The sequence below is a fragment of the Zophobas morio genome, unplaced genomic scaffold, assembly GCF_036711695.1.
Source record: "Zophobas morio isolate AGI-343-1 ecotype UQ-CSIRO unplaced genomic scaffold, CSIRO_AGI_Zmor_V1 ptg000008l, whole genome shotgun sequence".
Taxonomy (NCBI): Eukaryota; Metazoa; Arthropoda; class Insecta; order Coleoptera; family Tenebrionidae; genus Zophobas; species Zophobas morio.
This window is the reverse complement of record NW_026972113.1, coordinates 5,934,368-5,953,158: the sequence shown is the minus strand read 5'-3', so window position 1 is coordinate 5,953,158 and position 18,791 is coordinate 5,934,368. Positions and strand designations below refer to the sequence as shown.

At 29.8% G+C, this 18,791-nt stretch overlaps 1 protein-coding gene across 1 annotated transcript in view; it reads left to right on the top strand.

Moving 5' to 3' along the window:
- Positions 1-17,641, top strand: part of LOC135125151 (exportin-4-like) — a 39,116-nt gene extending 21,475 nt beyond the window's left edge. Inside the window, exons 7-9 of the mRNA XM_064050519.1 lie at positions 5,763-6,237; positions 6,288-6,460; positions 16,025-17,641. Coding sequence (XP_063906589.1) covers positions 5,763-6,237; positions 6,288-6,460; positions 16,025-17,297 — 1,921 coding nt within the window. The 3' untranslated portion in view covers positions 17,298-17,641. The remainder of the gene's footprint in view (positions 1-5,762; positions 6,238-6,287; positions 6,461-16,024) is intronic.
- Positions 17,642-18,791: the final 1,150 nt, after the last annotated feature.

Below are 18,791 nucleotides of genomic sequence, written 5' to 3'. Positions count from 1 at the left end.
AAATTTGTGTTAGGTTCATTTGGCAAAGTTTTAGCTAGGTGTCAATGGAATAATGCGATTAAGTATTCTGACCGTTTTAAGGAGTGCTCGTCCAATAGTGCGTAAACTAAGAGATTTGGTTAATTTTGATAAATACCTAATGTCTAACGACATATTACGCATACGTTTGTATGTAGGTGCAATCGCACGCAAATGTTTTGAGCCTATGGGCGGATCGTTTTTGCCTGCCCTCACCGAAGAAGGCGGTCCAAATCCTTCAAGGGCAGAATTTGTAGGTAGGCTCAAACTACAACGAAATTCACATTTTACCCTATAAAATTTTATTGACAATAACGGGACGGACAGTAGTTATATATACATTTGGTAAGAAATATTTATGGCTCACACCAGTTCTCTCGAATTTGTCGGAGAAGATTTAGCAGGTAGTTGTTCCCATAAAATAATGGTCACTTTCGTTCGTGAGTAACGATGGTCCGGACATGAATTATTTTGCTTTCTAACATCTTGGTCGCAAAATTATTAAATTTGTCTAATCATCCCCACCAATAATGTGATGACGTCACTTCAAATTTATGCTTAGTAAATGGGTTTATAAATTGTATACAGTAACATAGTCCTACACATGTAGTTTATGACTCAGTGTTACGTCCAGATTTTTGGAAAAAAAATCAAAATTATAAAACAATATTTTGCAATTTAATTTTGAATTTGCAAAATCGAATACTTTGAAATCTTGCAGATGTTTTAAAATCATAATAAACATGATACATTTTTAATTATGCGCAAAATCAAAAATCGGAAAAACTGAAATTCACTAATGCAAAAAACAGAAAATCGAAAAATACAAATCCTAAAAATCGAAAATCTCAAAATGGCTAATCAAAAAATCGAAAATTCAATGAATCAAATACCTAGGTCGATCGAAAAGTGGAAATTCACAAACCTCAAAAATCGAAAAATCTAAAATTGAAAAACGAGAAAACCAAAAAATCGAAAAGTAAAAAATTTGTAATATTGAAAATTAAAAAAATCGAAAACAAAAATTAAAAAAATGGGAAATTAAAATAATCAAAATATATAAAGTAAAAAAAATTGCAAAGCCTAAAAACTGAAACGAACAGAAAAATCGAAAAAGCAAAAAATTGGAAAAACAAAAATTCGAAAAATCTAAAATCGAAAAAGTGGAAAATGGAAAATCTGAATAAAGAAACTTGAAAATTCTGAAAATTGGAAAATCGAAAACCAAAAAATCGGAAAGTAACAAAATTGAAGTCTAACAGTTGAGAATGGAAAAATTGAAAAACCGAAAATTCTAAAAGTCGACAATGGACAAATTGAAAATCGCAAAATTTAAATTGAAAAATTGAACATAGAAAAATCTATGAATTGAAAAATCGAAAATTCGACTACTCAAATTTTCTAAAAATCGAAAAATCATAAAACTGAAAAATCCAAAATTCTAATCATGGAAAATCTGAAAACTGAAAATCGAAAATTCTGAAAAGCGGAAAATAGAATATCGAAAAATTTAAAACAAAGAAAATTGAAGTCTAAAAACCGAAGAATGGAAAAATTAAAAATCAAAAATTCGAAAAATCAAAACCGAAAAATTCAAAGATTTAAAAAGAAAATCGAAAAATCAAGAATCTGAAAATTGAAACTCGAAAATTTGGAAAATCGAAAAGTAAAAAAATTGAAGTCTAGAAGCTGAAAAATGGAAAACTGAACAATCGAAAATTCGAAAATCAAATATCGAAAAGCCGAAAAATCGAAAATTTGATAAATCAGATATGCGAAAAACAGAAAATCTGAAAATACAAAACTGGAAAATCAAAAATCTAAAAATGGAAAACCGAAAATCGAAAATTCAATGAATCTAATACGTAGGTCGATCAAAAAACTGGAAATTCACAAATCTGAAAAATCGAAAATTTGCAAGATTGAAAAACCGAGAATTGAAAAATCAAAAAACCGAAAAATGGAAAAATCAAAAATCGAAAAATAGGAAAACCGAAAATTCGAAAATTCATAATATTGAAAACTCTAAAAGTCGACAATTCAAAAATCAAAAAACTGGAAAGTAAAATAATCGAAAAATCGAAAAGTAAACAAATTGCAAAGCCTAAAAACTGACGAACAGAAAAATCGAAAAGTCGTAAAATCAAAAAGTGGAAAATCGAAAACTGGAAATTGAAAAATCGAAGATTGGAAAATCGAAAAATCGAAAATCGGAATATCGAGAATCGACAAATTAAAAAACCGAAAAATCGAAAAATTAAAAAATCGGAAATCGAAAAATGAAAAAAAAAACGAAAATTCAAAAATCGAATAATCCGAAACTAAAATAATAGAAAAGTGCAAAAGTAAAAATTGCAAAGTCTCAAAACTGACGAACAGAACAATCGGAAAATAAAAAAAAATCGAAAAATATCTAAACATGGAAAATCGAAAAATCGAAAATCGGAAAATGCAAAAACTAGAGATGTACCGACTGTAGGTCTGGCCGACTAACCGACTAGCCGATTGTTCGGCCAGTAAAAACCGACTAGTCGGCCGACTGTTCGGCTTTGCTAAAACCGGTTTATAAATGCGACAAACGGTGTGTTTTTTTTTTCTATTTCTCTGACTACCTTAAAAATTTGTTTTATTTTAATAAAAGGAATAACTAAAGTTCCTTTGTTTTCAAAAAAATGTGTTAAATTTCTTTGGATAATTTTAACATTTAATTTTTTTTAGTAACTCAGTACAAAAATAAAGAATAACACAATTTAGGGCCAGTTTATACAATATTTTAACTGAGATTAAGTTGATCACGCATTTAACAAGGCCATTAGCGACGTCTGATTGGCGTAGAGTCGGTCACATGGTACTTCAACGCGGGGTTAAAAATTAAATTGCAATTAAATATTTAATTGAGGTTCTGTAAACCGAGTTTAATTGTTTTATATACTATTTTAATTTTAATAAAAAAAGCCGACCGATCGGCTGTTTAGCCGACTAGTTGCCGACTGCAGCCGACGATGAAAAACGGCCGAATAGTTGGCTTATCCGACCGGTCGGCCACTAGTCGGTACATCCCTAGCAAAAACCGAAAAATCGAAAATCGAAAAATCGAAAATTCGATGAAACAAATACTCGAAAAAGCGAAAAGTAAAAAAATTTCAAAGCCTAAAAATTGAAAAATCAAATAATCGAAAAAATGAAAATCGAAAAAACGACGATCGAAAAAAAATCAAAAAATCGAAAAGTGGAAAATCGGAAAGTAACAAAATTGAAATCTAAAAGCTGCAAATTGCAGAACCATAAAAACTGAAACAAACAGAAAAATCGAAAAACCACAAAAGCGGAAAAACGAAAATCGAAAAATCGCAAATCGAAAAATCGTAAAATCAGAAAATGGAAAAATTTTATGATTAATGGAAAATCGAAAAATCGAGAATAAAAGAATTAAAAAACCGGAAAATTAAAAATCGAAAATCGAAGAATTAAAAACGTAAAATCGAGAATTCAAAAATCAAAAAAATCGGAAAGTAAAATATAATCGAAAAATGCAAAAAAATTGCAAAGTCTAAAAACTGACGAACACAAAAATCAAAAAATCTAAAAATGGAAAGACGAAAAATCGAAAATTGGAAGAATGGTAAATTAAAAAATCGATACACCCAAAAATCAAAAAAACGAAAAATTAAAAAATCGAAAAACGAAAAAACTGAACTCGAAAAATCAAAATACCGCAAATTTGAAAAATCAGAAAATTAGAAAGTAATAAAATCGAAAAGTTGATAGAAAAATGGAAACTGAAAAATCTAATTCGATGAAACTGTTGGTCGAAAAAACGAAAAATCGAAAATCGAAGTGATCGTTTTTTGAGACAGGCTGTATAAGTAAATCTAAAAAATATTACTGCAATGATAAATCACAGGTATAGACTCATCATATCAAATTTTACGATGACGTCATGCATTTTTTGGCGAAGATAAGCAAATACATTTTGATCGTGGCTTTGAAAGTATTCTTCGACTTTCGTTCCATTTCAAAATTTACTCTTTGTATATTTCAGTGGTCACAACGAGTTCACTAACTACGCTGAAGTATGCAAAGATTAAATTTGTCACCGAAAAGATGTCGGAAGTAATAAATTATCCTATCGGTCGAAGAACGTTCGGTCCGGTGTTATACCTCGACCCAAGAGAGACCGCAGTAAAAGATAACAAATGGAATGGATAAAATAAAGCGTCAAATAGATTGATAAAGTTTAAACCAAAATTATGAAGTTTATAAACTGAACATTTTTTTTGCTTTTTGAAATGTAGTACACTTCAAAAAATGTCCGTGACTTACTTTAATGTGAATTTTATAATTATGGTCGGCACAATTAGACCTAATATTAGTGTGATTTTGAGCATATTCTCGATGTTATTAGAGCAGGACAGGTTTTTTTTTGTAACTAATTGAAAAGATTTCAAAGTATTCATTGCAATTCTTGATTTCTTCAATAAAATAAATTGACTCAGTCATTTTTTTTTTAGTCACCCTGTATGTATAAACAAATCCAAAAAATATTAATGGAATGGTAAATCACAAGTATAGACTCATCATATTCTGAACATTTTAGATAGGGTATTTATAAAATTAAAACTAATTCAGGGTAAGAATTTGGTCAACACGTAAATTTCGTTGTAGTTTGAGCCTACCTACAAATTCTGCCCTTGGACGATTTGGACCGCGTCCTTCGGTGACGACCGGCAAAAATGATCCGCCCATAGGCTCAAAATATTTGCGTGCGATTGTACTACCCCATTTACTATATTTCCAATCTGTACATTTTGGTTTTTATTGTTGGAACATTTTTCGCTTCATTCTTAATTACAATCCAGGTAAGAACTGAAGTAGGTAAGAATTATCAATAAGACCGGCGGTCCTTCAGCAGCTCGTAAATGAAGAGATTTGTAATAAAGTTTCCTAGAACAGTCTGTCTCTTCAATGAAAATTTTAGTTTGTTAAACATTTGATGCTGATTTGCACGAATAAACAAATTAAAACATTAGCCAAACAGCGGTTGCTAACGACGTCAGAAAAAGTGACTCGATTTGAACTTTTTCCAAAATAGTAATTATTTTATCGAATAAAAAAAATATGTTTACAGTATGAAATAAAATCCATAACGACATACCTCCGATAACTCTTTTCGCAGTACTTACTCGTTTCGAAATTAAAAACTCGGCTCCCTACGGTCGCCTCGTCCTGAAACATCTCACTCTTTCTATAAAATTTGAGTTACCGTATTTATAATAATGTTAGCACTAACAAGTATTTAAAATAACAAGTAATAATTTGTTTGTTTTATTTATTTTTATTCATTATAATAATCCCATTTCTTTATCAGAAACTTTGAAACGAAATAAAACCTACTTGGCTAGAAATAACGGCAAACTTGTGTTAGGCTCATCTGGCAACGTTGTAAATTATCTAAATGCTGACTATGAGATTTTTACACATTTTTTTCGTCGCCCTCTATCGAGTGGTAGATTTATTAAATGTATTGTTGGTGTGATTTGTGTTACCTATGCGCGTGATTGGTGTCCAAGCTTTTCGCCGGCGTTTGACGGCCAACTGTTGGTGCGCCATCTCTTGTTCGCCGGCCGTTGACCTGTTCGCTCCAAACAATAGCATGGGTCTATCTATATGTATTTAATCAATGTCGTGCTGTAAGTTGTTAGGTGAGATAGTAACTGTTTTATTTGTATTTTTCCCTGCAATAGATTGCTCGAGATGAGCACGGAGAAGCTCAAAATGAGTCTCCAGTTGATGGAGTCGAGGGCGATGAATATCTCGGAGTCCGCGAACTTGGATAACTTGTTCGAGGACATCCACTGGGTGATTTTGATCGCCGGTCACATTCTTTGTATGGACAGCGACGGCGAAACGCCGATGATTCCGTCGGAGATGATGCAGTACTCCATCGAGCAGTTGCGGCAAGGCGCCGCCACTCTCGACGCGAGTTTGGCGGTTTTAGCGTCTTCGCACCAGATTAACAACGTGCCGCCGGAAATAGAGAGGTGCGATCACATAGTGAGGATAATTTCAGACGTGCTGAAGCTGTGTGTGGTGGAGAACTCGGCGGCGGAGGCGAAATTGGGGCACTTTATGAGTCCTGAAGTGAGTTCGACGATTATGTGGTTTCTGAAACGGTGGTGCCTTTCGTATTTGTTGCCTGTAGAGAACTATTACCAAGAGGTGAGGATGAATAATTTGTTGGGTGGTTGGTTTTTAAAATAAGGTTGCAGGTGAGCCCGGTGCTAGTCGGAGCGGTGGGGAAAGACACCGAAGGTGCGATTTTCGTGGTGAATTTTATTCTAGATAAAATTTATTCCAACATTTGTCATTTTCATTCGGAGCCGATTCTGCTGAGGGACACCGTGGATTTGCTGACGGCGCTCGTGTGCATTAAGCAGAAGCAGTGAGTATTTATTTAGCTGTGTGTGCGGTGGCACGGTTTTTGGCGGGAAGTTTGAATTCGCGCATGCACGGCGTCCGGAATTTTATTTGATAGATGATCTCAAACTTGTCAAATTTTATACGTATTAATATCGTGGAGATGGTAAAACGCTAACCCAACAACAGCATGACGTCATCCCCAAAATATGCATCATCAAATAATATTTAAGTTTTACAAAATAAAATGTACCTGTACTTGTAATTTATGAATCCGTGTCGAGTTTTTACCTTAGACATCCAGATTTTTGGAAAAAAATTAATCAAAATTTTTTTATCGATGCATTTTTGATTTTCGGATTTTTCGACTTTTGGACTCCTGGATTTTTGAATTTTTTCATTTATCAAGTTTTCGAATTTTCAATTTTTTGATTCTTTAATTTTTTCTTCGATTTTTCGATTTCTCTATATTTCAGTTTTTGGGATTTTTCAATTTTTCAATTTTCCCATATTTCAGTTTTACAATTTTTCCAATCTTTGGGGTTTCTAATTCTCGATTTTTCAGTTTTTCAATTTTTCGACTGTTAGATTTTTCTATTTGTTGATTTTCCCACTTCTCGAGCTTTCGACTTCATGATTTCTCGATTTTTCAATTTTTTCAATTTTTCTGGTTTTTGATTTTTCGATTTGCCATTTTTTTTAATTTTCAATTTCTCTATTATTTTTCGGTTTGATTTATCAATTTCTCGATTTTTTGATTTTTCCATTTCTTGAGTTTTCGACTTCTCAATTTTTCAGTTCTTTTAAATTTTCGGTTTTTCGAAGTTTTCAGTTTTGGGGTTTTTCATCTTTTCGATTATTATTATTTCTCGATTTTTCAGTTTTTCAATTTTTAGATTTTTAGATTTTCCCACTTTTCGAGTTTTCGATTTCTTGATTTCTCGATTTTTCAGTTTTTTCAATTTTTGGATTTTTCTGGTTTTTGATTTTTCGATTGTTTAAATTTTCGTTTTTCAATTTGATCGTTTTTTGACTTTTTGATGCCTCGATTATTTTTCAGTTGTTTGATTTATCAATTTCTCGATTTTTTGATTTTCCCATTTCTCGTGTTTTCGAGTTCTTGATTTTTCGATGTTTCAGTTTTGAGGTTTTCAATTTTCCGATTTTTCAGCTTTTTGAATGTTCAAATTATCGATTTTTCAATTTATGACTTTTCTAAATTTGCGATTTTTTGATTTCTGACTCCACGATTTCTCGATTTTTTGACTTTAAGATTTTTAAATTTTTTGATTTCCTCATTTCTCGAGTTTTTTTTTCGATTTCTCATTTTTCCGATCGATATTTCAATTTTACGATTTTTTCAATTAGTGGGGTTTCTAATTTTCGATATTTCAGTTTTTCAATTTTTAGATTTTCCGACTTTTAGATTTTTCGATTTGTTGGTTTCCCCACTTCTCGAGTTTTCGACTACTTGGATTTCTCGATTTTTCAATTCTTCAATTTTTCGGTTTTTCTGTTTTTTTTTTAATTTTCGGTTTTTCGATTTGACGATTTTTTGTTTCACTTTTCGATTTCTCTATTATTTTTCAGTTTGATTTATCAATTTCTCGATTTTTTTATTTTCCCACTTCTCGAGTTTTCGACTTCTCGATTATTCATTTTTCAATTTTTTGATTTTTCAAGTTTTTAAATTTTTCAGTTTTTTTAAATTTTCGGTTTTTCGATGTTTTAGTTTTGGGGTTTTTCAATTTTTCCATTTTAATTTTTTCTTCGATTTTGCAATTTTTCCATTTTTCAATTTTCCGATATTTCATTCATCTTTACGATTTTTCAATTTTTGGCCTTTCTAAATTTTTGATTTCCCGATGATTTTTTTGATTTTCCTATTTTTCGAGCTTTCGACTTGTCGATTTTTTAGTTTTTCGATTTTCTAGTTTTTTATATTTTCGATTTTTGACTTTTTAATTTTTCGATTTATGGGTTTTTCAATGTTTGAGTTTTGGGATTTTTCAATATTTCGATGTTTAAGTTTTGGAGTTTTTCAATTTTTTGGATTCTTTAATTTTTCCTTCTATTTTACAATTTTTTGATATTTCAGTTTTGTAATTTTTCAGTTTTTTACTTTTTTGGCCTTTTAAATTTTTTCAGTTTTTTCAATTCTGCAATCTTTTGATTTTTCTGGTTTTTGATTTTTCGATTTTTTAAATTTTCATATTTCCAATTTGACGAGTTTTTAATTTTTGGATTTCTCGATTATTTTTCAGTTCCATTTATCAATTTTTCGATTTTTCAGCTTTTCAGTTTTTGATTTCTCGATTTTTTGATTATTAGATTCTTTCTTCAATTTTTTGATTTCTCGATTTTTCAGCTTTTCAATTTCTCGATTTTTCAGTTTTTTAATTTTTCGGTTTTTATATTTTCCCACTTTTCGAGTTTTCGATTTCTTGATTTCTCGATTTTTCAGTTTCTTCAATTTTTGGGTTTTTCTGGTTTTTATTTTTCGATCGTTTTTCGATTTGATCGTTTTTTGACTTTTTGATGCCCCGATTATTTTTCAGTTGTTTGATTTATCAATTTCTCGATTTTTTTATTTTCCCATTTCTCGTGTTTTCGAGTTCTTGATTTTTCGATGTTTCAGTTTTGAGGTTTTCAATGTTTCGATTCTTTAATTTTTTCTTCAATTTTGAAATTTTTCGATTCCTCAGTTTTCCGATTTTTCAACTTTTTGGTTGTTCAAATTATCGATTTTTCAATTTTTGACTTTTCTAAATTTGCGATTTTTTCATTTCTGAACTCCACGATTTCTCGATTTTATTACTTTAAGATTTTTAAATTTTTTGATTTCCTTATTTCTCGAGTTTTTTTTTTTCGATTTCTCATTTTTCCGATCGATATTTCAATTTTACGATTTTTTCAATTAGTGGGGTTTCTAATTTTCGATTTTTCAGTTTTTCAATTTTTAGATTTTTCGATTTGTTGGTTTTCCCACTTTTCGAGTTTTCGACTACTTGGATTTCTCGATTTTTCAATTTTTTCAATTCTTCAATTTTTCGGTTTTTCTGTTTTTTTTTTTTAATGTTCGGTTTTTCGATTTGACGATTTTTTGTTTCACTTTTCGATTTCTCTGTTATTTTTCAGTTTGATTTATCAATTTCTCGATTTTTTTTATTTTCCCACTTCTCGATTATCCAGTTTTTCAATTTTTCGATTTTTCAAGTTTTTAAATTTTTATTTTTTTTTTTAATTTTCGGTTTTTCGGTGTTTTAGTTTTGGGGTTTTTCAATTTTTCCATTTTAATTTTTTCTTCGTTTTTGCAATTTTTCGATTTATAGTTTTATGAATTTTTCGATATTTAATTTTTGGGATTTTTCGATTTCTCAATTTTACGATATTTCATTCATCTTTACGATTTTTCAATTTTTGGCCTTTCTAAATTTTTGATTTCTCGATTTTTTTGATTTTCCTATTTCTCGAGTTTTCGACTTGTCGATTTTTTAGTTTTTCGATTTTCTAGTTTTTTATATTTTCGATTTTTGACTTTTTAATTTTTCGATTTATGGGTTTTTCAATGTTTGAGTTTTGGGATTTTTCAGTATTTCGATGTTTCAGTTTTGGAGTTTTTCAATTTTTCGATTCTTTAATTTTTCCTTCGATTTTACAATTTTTTTAATATTTCAGTTTTGGAATTTTTCAGTTTTTCGATTTCTCAATTGTCCAATATTTCAGTTTTACTGTTTTTCTACTTTTTTGACCTTTTAAATTTTTTCAGTTTTTTCAATTCTGCAATTTGACGAGTTTTTGACTTTTCGATTTCTCGATTATTTTTCAGTTCCATTTATCAATTTTTCGATTTTTCAGCTTTTCAGTTTTTCGATTTTTCAATTTTCGATTTCTCGATTTTTTGATTATTAGATTATTTCTTCAATTTTTCGATTTTCAACTTTTCAGTTTTTTCAATCCATCAACTTTTCTATATTTCAGGTTTGCGATTTTAAATTTTCCGGTATTTCAGTTTTACAATTTTGGCGATTCTAATTTTCGATCTTCCAATTTCTCGACTTTTCGATTTTCCAGGTTTTCGATTCTTTAATTTTTTCTTCAATTTTTCAATTTCTCTATATTTCAGTTTTAGGAATTTTCAATTTTTCATGTGACCCCCTCATGGAGATACAGTTTTATAATAAATTTTCAATTTTTGGATTATTCAAATTTTTAATTTTCCCATTTTCTCAAATTTACGACTTCTCAATTTTCCAGTTTTTCAATTTTTCGATTTTTCAATTTTTCGATTTTTCAAGTTTTTCGATGTTTCAGTTTTGGGCTTTTCAATTTTTAGATTTTTCAATTTCTCAATTTTCCCATATTTCAGTTTTACGATTTTTTCAATTTTTGGGGTTTCTAATTCTCGATTTTTCAGTTTTTCAATTTTTCGACTTTTAGATTTTTCTATTTGTTGATTTTCCCACTTCTCAAGCTTTCGACTTCTTGATTTCTCGATTTTTCAAGTTTTTCAATTTTTCTGGTTTTTGATTTTTCGATTTGACTTTTTATTGAATTTTCAATTTCTCTATTATTTTTCGGTTTGATTTATCAATTTCTCGATTTTTTTATTTTTTCATTTCTTAAGTTTTCGACTTCTCAATTTTCAGTTCTTTTAAATTTTCGGTTTTTCGAAGTTTTCAGTTTTGGGGTTTTTCAACTTTTCGATTATTTCAATTTTTTTCGATTATTATTATTATTTCTCGATGTTTTGACTTTTCTATTTTCTGGTACCCTTATTTCTCCTTTTTTCGCTTTTTTAATTTTCCGATATTTCAATTTGACGATTTTTTCAACTTTTGGGATTTCTAATTTTCGATTTTTCAGTTTTTCAATTTTTCATTTTTAGATTTTCCCACTTTTCGAGTTTTCGATTTCTGATTTCTCGATTTTTCTGATTTTTGATTTTTCGATTGTTTAAATTTTCGTTTTTCGATTTGATCGTTTTTTGACTTTTTGATGCCTCGATTATTTTTCAGTTGTTTGATTTATAAATTTCTCGATTTTTTGATTTTCCCATTTCTCGTGTTTTCGAGTTCTTGATTTTTCGATGTTTCAGTTTTGAGGTTTTCAATTTTTCGATTCTTTAATTTTTTCTTCAATTTTGAAATTTTTCGATTCCTCAGTTTTCCGATTTTTCAGCTTTTTAATTGTTCAAATTATCGATTTTTCAATTTTTGACTTTTCTAAATTTGCGATTTTTTGATTTCCTCATTTCTCGAGTTTTTTTTCAATTAGTGGAGTTTCTAATTTTCGATATTTCAGTTTTTCAATTTTTAGATTTTCCGACTTTTAGATTTTTCGATTTGTTGGTTTTCCCACTTCTCGAGTTTTCGACTACTTGGATTTCTCGATTTTTCAATTTTTTCAATTCTTCAATTTTTCGGTTTTTCTGTTTTTTTTTTAATTTTCGGTTTTTCGATTTGACGATTTTTTGTTTCACTTTTCGATTTCTCTATTATTTTTCAGTTTGATTTATCAATTTCTCCATTTTTTTTTTATTTTCCCACTTCTCGAGTTTTCGACTTCTCGATTATTCAGTTTATCGATTTTTCGAGTTTTTAAATTTTTCATTTTTTTTTAATTTTCGGTTTTTCCATGTTGTAGTTTTGGGGTTTTTCAATTTTTCCATTTTAATTTTTTCTTCGATTTTGCAATTTTTCGATTTATAGTTTTATGAATTTTTCGATTTATAGTTTTATGAATTTTTCGATATTTAACTTTTGGGATTTTTCGATTTCTCAGTTTTCCGATATTTCATTCATCTTTACGATTTTTCAAATTTTGGCTTTTCTAAATTTTTGAATTCTCGATTTTTTAGTTTTTCGATTTTCTAGTTTTTTAAATTTCCGATTTTTGACTTTTTAATTTTTCGATTTATGATTTTTCAATGTTTGAGTTTTGGGATTTTTCAATATTTCGATATTTCAGTTTCGGAGTTTTTCAATTTTTCGATTCTTTAATTTTTCCATCGATTTTGCAATTTTTCGATATTTCAGTTTTGGGATTTTTCAGTTTTTCGAGTTCTCAATTTTCCGATATTTCAGTTTTACTGTTTTTCTACTTTTTTGGCCTTTCAAAATTTTTCAGCTTTTTCAATTCTGCAGTTTTTCGATTTTTCTGGTTTTTGATTTTTTAAATTTTCATTTTTCCGATTTGTCGGGTTTTTGACTTTTGGATTTTTCGATTATTTTTCAGTTGCATTTATCAATTGTTCGATTTTTTGTTTTTCCCATTTCTCGAGTTTTCGACTTGTTTATTTCAGTTTCTGTGATTTTACGATTTTTTGATATTTCAGTTTTAAGATTTTTCAATTTTTGGTGTTTCTAATTTTCGATTCGATTTCTCCATTTTCCAGTTTTTCAATTTTTCGATTTTTCAGGTTTTCGATTTTCAACTTTTCAGTTTTTCGACTTTTCAGGTATGGGATTTTACAATTTTTCGATATTTCAAGTTTAAGATTTTTCAGTTTTTGTCGTTTCTAATTTTCGATTCGAGTTCTCGAATTTGCAATTTTTCGATTTTTTTACTTTCCGATATTTCAGTTTTACGATTTTTCAACTTTTCAATTATTCAATGTTTTACCTTTCCAAATTTTCGATTTTTCAATTTATCAACTTTTAGATTTTTCAATTTTTCTATATTTTTCTTTGATTTTGCAATTTTTTGATATTTAAGTTTTGGGATTTTTCATCTTCGATTTTGCAATTTTCCGATTGTTTTATTTTCTGATATTTTTTCAGTTTTACGATTTTTAAACTTTTCAGTTTTTGGTCTTTACAAATTTTCAATTTTTCAATTTCTGAGCTTTTCAATTTATCGACTTTTATATTTTTCGATTTTTAATTTTCTCATTTCTGAGGTTTTCAACTTCTCGATTTTTCAGTTTTTCAATTTTTCAGTTTTCAACGTTTCAGTTTTTGGGTTTATCAACTTTTCTATTATTCAAGTTTGGGATTTTAAATTTTTCGATATTTTAGTTTTAAGATTGTTTCAATTTTTGAGGTTTCTAATTTTCGATTCGATTTCTCCATTTTCCAGTTTTTCAATTTTTCCACTTTTCAATTTTTGTATTTCTCAATTTTCTAATATTTTTCTTTTTGATTCAATTTTTCGATTTCTTAACTTTTCGATTTCTGGATTTTTTGACTTTGACATTTTTCTATTTTTTGGTTCAATCATTTTTCGACTTTTAAATTTTTCAGTTTTTCGAGTTTTCGATTTCTCAATTTTCCGATATTTCAGTTTTACGATTTTTCAGTTTTTAGATTTTTCGCCTTTTAGATTTTTCGATTTGTTAGTTTTCCTAATTTTCCCAATTCTCGAGTTTTCCACATCTTGATTTCTCGATTTTTCAGTTTCTTCAATTTTTAGATTTTTCTGGTTTTTCATTTTTCGATTTTTTATATTTTCAGTTTTTCGATTTGACGATTTTTTGACTTCGATTTCTCAATTATTTTTCACTTATGATGTATCAGTTTTTAGATTTTTTAATTCTTCCCATTGCTGGAGTTTTCTTTCGACTTGTCGATTTTTCAGTTTTTCGATTTATCAAAGAAAAAATCAAAGAATTGGTAAGCTGAAAAATCGAAAATGGAGAATTCGAATCGAGAATTAGAAACCACAAAATTGTAAAATCCCAAACCTGAAATATCGAAAAACTAAAAAATTGAAAAATCGAGAAATCGAAAACTCGCGAAATGGGAAAATCAAAAAATTGAAGAAAGAATTTAATAATCAAAAAATCCAGAAATCGAAAACTTGAAAACTCGAAAAATTGAAGAATCAAAAAGTTGATAAATTGTAAAACTGAAATATCGGAAAATTGAGAAATCGAGAAATTGGAAAATCGAAAAATTGAAGAATCAAATAGTTGAAAACTTGTAAAATTGAAATATCGGAAAATTGAGAAATCGAAAAACTGAAAAATCGAAAAATTGGAAAATGGAGAAATCGAATAGAAAATTAGAAACCCCAAAAATTGAAAAATTTTAAAACTGAACTATCGAAAAATTTTAAAGTCCCAAAGTCTAGAACTCAAAAACCCGAGAAATGGGACAATTAAAAAATCGAAAAGTCGATAAATTGAAAAATAGAAAATTTGGAAAGGTCAAAAATTGAATAATTGAAAATAAAAAAATCATAAAACTGAAATATCGGAACGTAAACAAATTAGAAAATTGCAAAATCAAAGAAAAAATTAAAGAATTGGTTAACTGAAAAACCCCAAAACTCGAACATCGAAAAATCGAAAACCTTTAATTGAAAAACTGGAAAATGGAACGCCAAAAATTGAAAAATCTTAAAACTAAAATATAGAAAAATTTTAAAGTCCCAAACCTGAAATATCGAAACACTGAAAAGTTGGAAAATTGCAAAATCGAAGAAAAAATGAAAGAACCGAAAAATTTAAAAACTGACAAGTCGAAAACCCGAGAAATGAGAAAATTAAAAAATCTAAAAATCTAAAAGTCGAAATATCAAGAAGTTTTTCATTTTTCGATTTTTTATATTTTCGGTTTTTCGATTTGACGATTTTTTGACTTTTCGATTTCTCGATTATTTTTCACTTCGATGTATCAGTTTTTAGATTTTTTAATTTTTCGCATTTCTGGAGTTTTCTTTCGACTCGTCGATTTTTCAGTTTTTCGATTTATCGTTTTTCGATGTTTCAAACATCGTTTTAGGATTTTTCAATATTTCGATGTTTCAGTTTTGGAGTTTTTCAGTGTTTCGATTCTTTAATTTTTCCTTTGATTTTACAATTTTTCCATTTATAGATTAATCAATTTTTCGATATACTTTTAGTGTTTTTCGATTCTTCAATTTTTTAATTTTCCCATTTCTTGAATTTTTGGACTTCTCGATTTTTCAATTTTTCGATTTTTTAACTTTTAGATTTTTCGATTGTTGTTGCTTTTCCCATTGCTCGAGTTTTCGTCTTTGATTTCTCGATTTTTCAGTTTTGTAAATTTCGATTTTTTGACTTCAATGTATCGATTCTATAATTTTTCTTCCATTTTACAATTTTTCGATTTATCGATTTACAAGTTTTTTTTTATATTTAAGTTTTGAATTTTGTTCAGTTTTTCGCGTTATCAGTTTTTCGATTTTTTGATTTTCCCATTTCTTGATTTTCAGTTTCTTCAGTTTTTTTAGTATTCGGTTTTTCGTTGTTTTTTTTTTTTGACTTTTCAATGTATCAATTTTCTGATATTTCGGTTTTGGGATTCGTCATTTTTTCAATTTTCCGTTTCGATTTTTCGATATTTCAGTTTTTTTCCATATATGATCCATGAGTAAATTAAAATTGATGATGTCATCTCAAAATTTTGCCGAATAAACCAGAAACGACTCACTCAATTTTCCGTATTTTCATATAATCAAATTTTTATCATTTTTAGACCATTTTTTCAGTAATTTATCTCCATAATCGTGACTCTTGTTAAAAATATTACAAACTAGCGTCGATTTGAATTTCCCGCCTCGAATTCAACTTCCTCCTGCGGGCTGGGACAGCACAACGTAGTCGCGTTTTTTAATTCCCCAGGTCCCTCTGCATCGTCAAGAGCAAGAGCTTGTGGAACCTCATAACCCTGCAGGAGAAACTAGCTCCAGGTGGTTTACCCCCCAACATTCGCCGGGACCTCTTCAAGAGCTTCGTTCTCGCGGGCGTCGCTTTACGCGACATGCAAGAACTCAACGGCTACTTCGACCAAATCCTCAGCCCTCTCAAAGTCCGCTTCGACAACTTAGTCACCCAAGAAGGCACCTTCCGAGCCAACTACCACAAAGAAGAAGTCCAAAAGGAAGTGATCGACATCCTGGAGAGTTTCATCGGGATAGCCAAAGGCTCCCACATGACCACCGTGCAAATCCTCTTCCAATTCCTCGCACCCATGCTAGCAGAACTACCAAAAATACTAACCTTCTACAACAACTACCAAATCATAGTCCAACTAATCCTGGAACTATTCGGTCAATGCGCTAAAAACATGCTGTGTTATCTATGCCAACTCGACAGCAAGAAACTGTACGAAAGCACCTTAGCCACCGTTCAAGCTTACGCCAAGTGCAATTCTAACAAATTCAGCGGCGAGACGCTAGCCGAGGAGAACAGTTTCCAGGATTTGGCGCTGATTCTCGATTTACTAACGTTCATTCTATCCAAAGATTGCATAGACTTGTGTCCCATCGACGAGGAAGTGGTTACGGTGACGGCTTCCGACGTTTCGTTGTTCGGTTTAAACTTCATCATGCCTTTAATGACTGTCGATCTCCTCAAGTATCCCAGTTTGTGCTCGCAATATTACAGATTGTTAGTTTTAATCAACGACATCTACCCGGAGAAGATCTGCAACTTGCCGCAGAATTTGTTCCAGCAGTTGCTCAGTTCGATCGAACTCGGTTTGACTCAGTTCGGGTCGGACGTGGCTCAAGCGTCGTTGGATTTCGTACAAGGGATGTCGTCGTATTTTTTCAGGAATTCGTTGCAGCAGTCGCCGATCTGCCAGGCTATGAAGCCGTTTTTGAAACTGATTTTGGATTTGACGCTTTCGCACCAAATTAATTCTGATCTCATGAGTTCTGCTAGTACTTGTATTTATGCTTTGATTTGTTGTTATGAGGAGGAGTACAGGGGGCTGGTGGATAGGTTGATTAAGTCGCAGGTTGATCCTTTGATAGCGGACAGGTTAGCGGCAGCTTTTCACAATTTGACACTGAATGTAGCTATGAATGGAGAACGTCAACCCAAGCTGAAGTTTAGGGATAATTTTGATAAATTCATTGCTAACGTACAAGGGTTTCTGCTAGTGAAGTGAAAAGGTCGATTTAGTTGCTTCAAGTGTCACTTAACACTTGGTATATGTATACAGTGTTTTCTCTAACTGACCTATGATCACACGATGCGGTTTATTTTTTCTTTTTGGTTTGTAAGTATTTATTTTTATTGTTTTACGGAAATGAGCGTGCTTATGATCATGGAGTTTTATTTCAACCTACGTAGTTACTGAGAGTTCAGTATTTAGTGGCAACGAATTCTTCTACTTTGTCTTGAATGTTGTGAAAGTAACGTAAGACCGTTCAAAATTTTAACCACTATATTTTTATACAGCTGTAATTATCTTTGTTGTACATTACAGTCAATAAAACATTCATTTTTTTAGCAGTGTGTTTATTATTGTACATGTAGTTTATGACTCCGTGTCGAAATCTTGCAGACGTTTTAAAGTTATTGTAAGCATGGTAAATTGTTAATCAAAATACATATATCTGTCCCCCAAAAAATTAACGTCCTCTCAAAATTTTGCCGCATAAATTCTACCGCAAATGTGATGAGTTTTTACTTGTGATTTACCATTGCATTGATATTTTTCATTTAGTGGATGAGTCAATTTATTTTTTCCCAAAAAATTTTGGGAATACAATACTGTTATTGTTTAGTTTAAGCTTAACAAATTTTAGCCCCACCCACCCACCCTTTTTTTTCTTAGAAGATATGTCATTTACCAAAATCAGTCTCATCTTACCAAGACGAAAACCCGAGAAATGAAAAAATTAAAAAATCTAAAAGTCGAAAAATAGTAAAATGGAAGATAAAAAAATCAGAAAATTCCAAAATCAAAGAAAAAATTAAAGAATTGGTAAACTGAAAAATCCCAAAACTAGAACATCGAAAAACTGGGAAATGGAGAATTCGAATCGAAAATTAGAAACCCCAAAAATTGAAAAATCTTAAAACTAAAATATCGAAAAATTGTAAAATTCCAAACCTATCGAAAAACTAAAAAGTCGAAAATCAAGAAATCGAAAACTCGACAAATGGGAAATCAAAAAATTGAAGAAAGAATTTAATATTCAAAAAATCAAGAAATTGTAAAACTGAAATATTGGAAAATTGAAAAGTCGAAAAACTGAAAAATCTGAAATCCCAAACCTGAAATATAGAAAAGTTGAAAACCGAAAAATTAAAAAACTGAAAAATCGAGAACTCGAAAACGTCAGAAATGAGAAAATTAAAAAATCGAATAACCTAAAAATGGATAAATTGAAAAGTAAAATCGTAAAACTGCAAAAATATCGGAAAATAAAAAAATCAAAGAATCGGTAAACTGAAAAATCCCAAAATTGGAACCTCGAAAAATTGAAAAGTTGAAAAACAGTAAAATTGAAAAATCCCAAAACTTAAATATCGAAAAATTGCAAAATGAAAGAATCGAAGATTTGAAAAACTGAAAAATCGAAAAGTTGAAAAATTAAAAATTTAGAAAGGCCAAAAATTGAAGAATCGAAAAGTTGAAAAACAGTAAAACTGA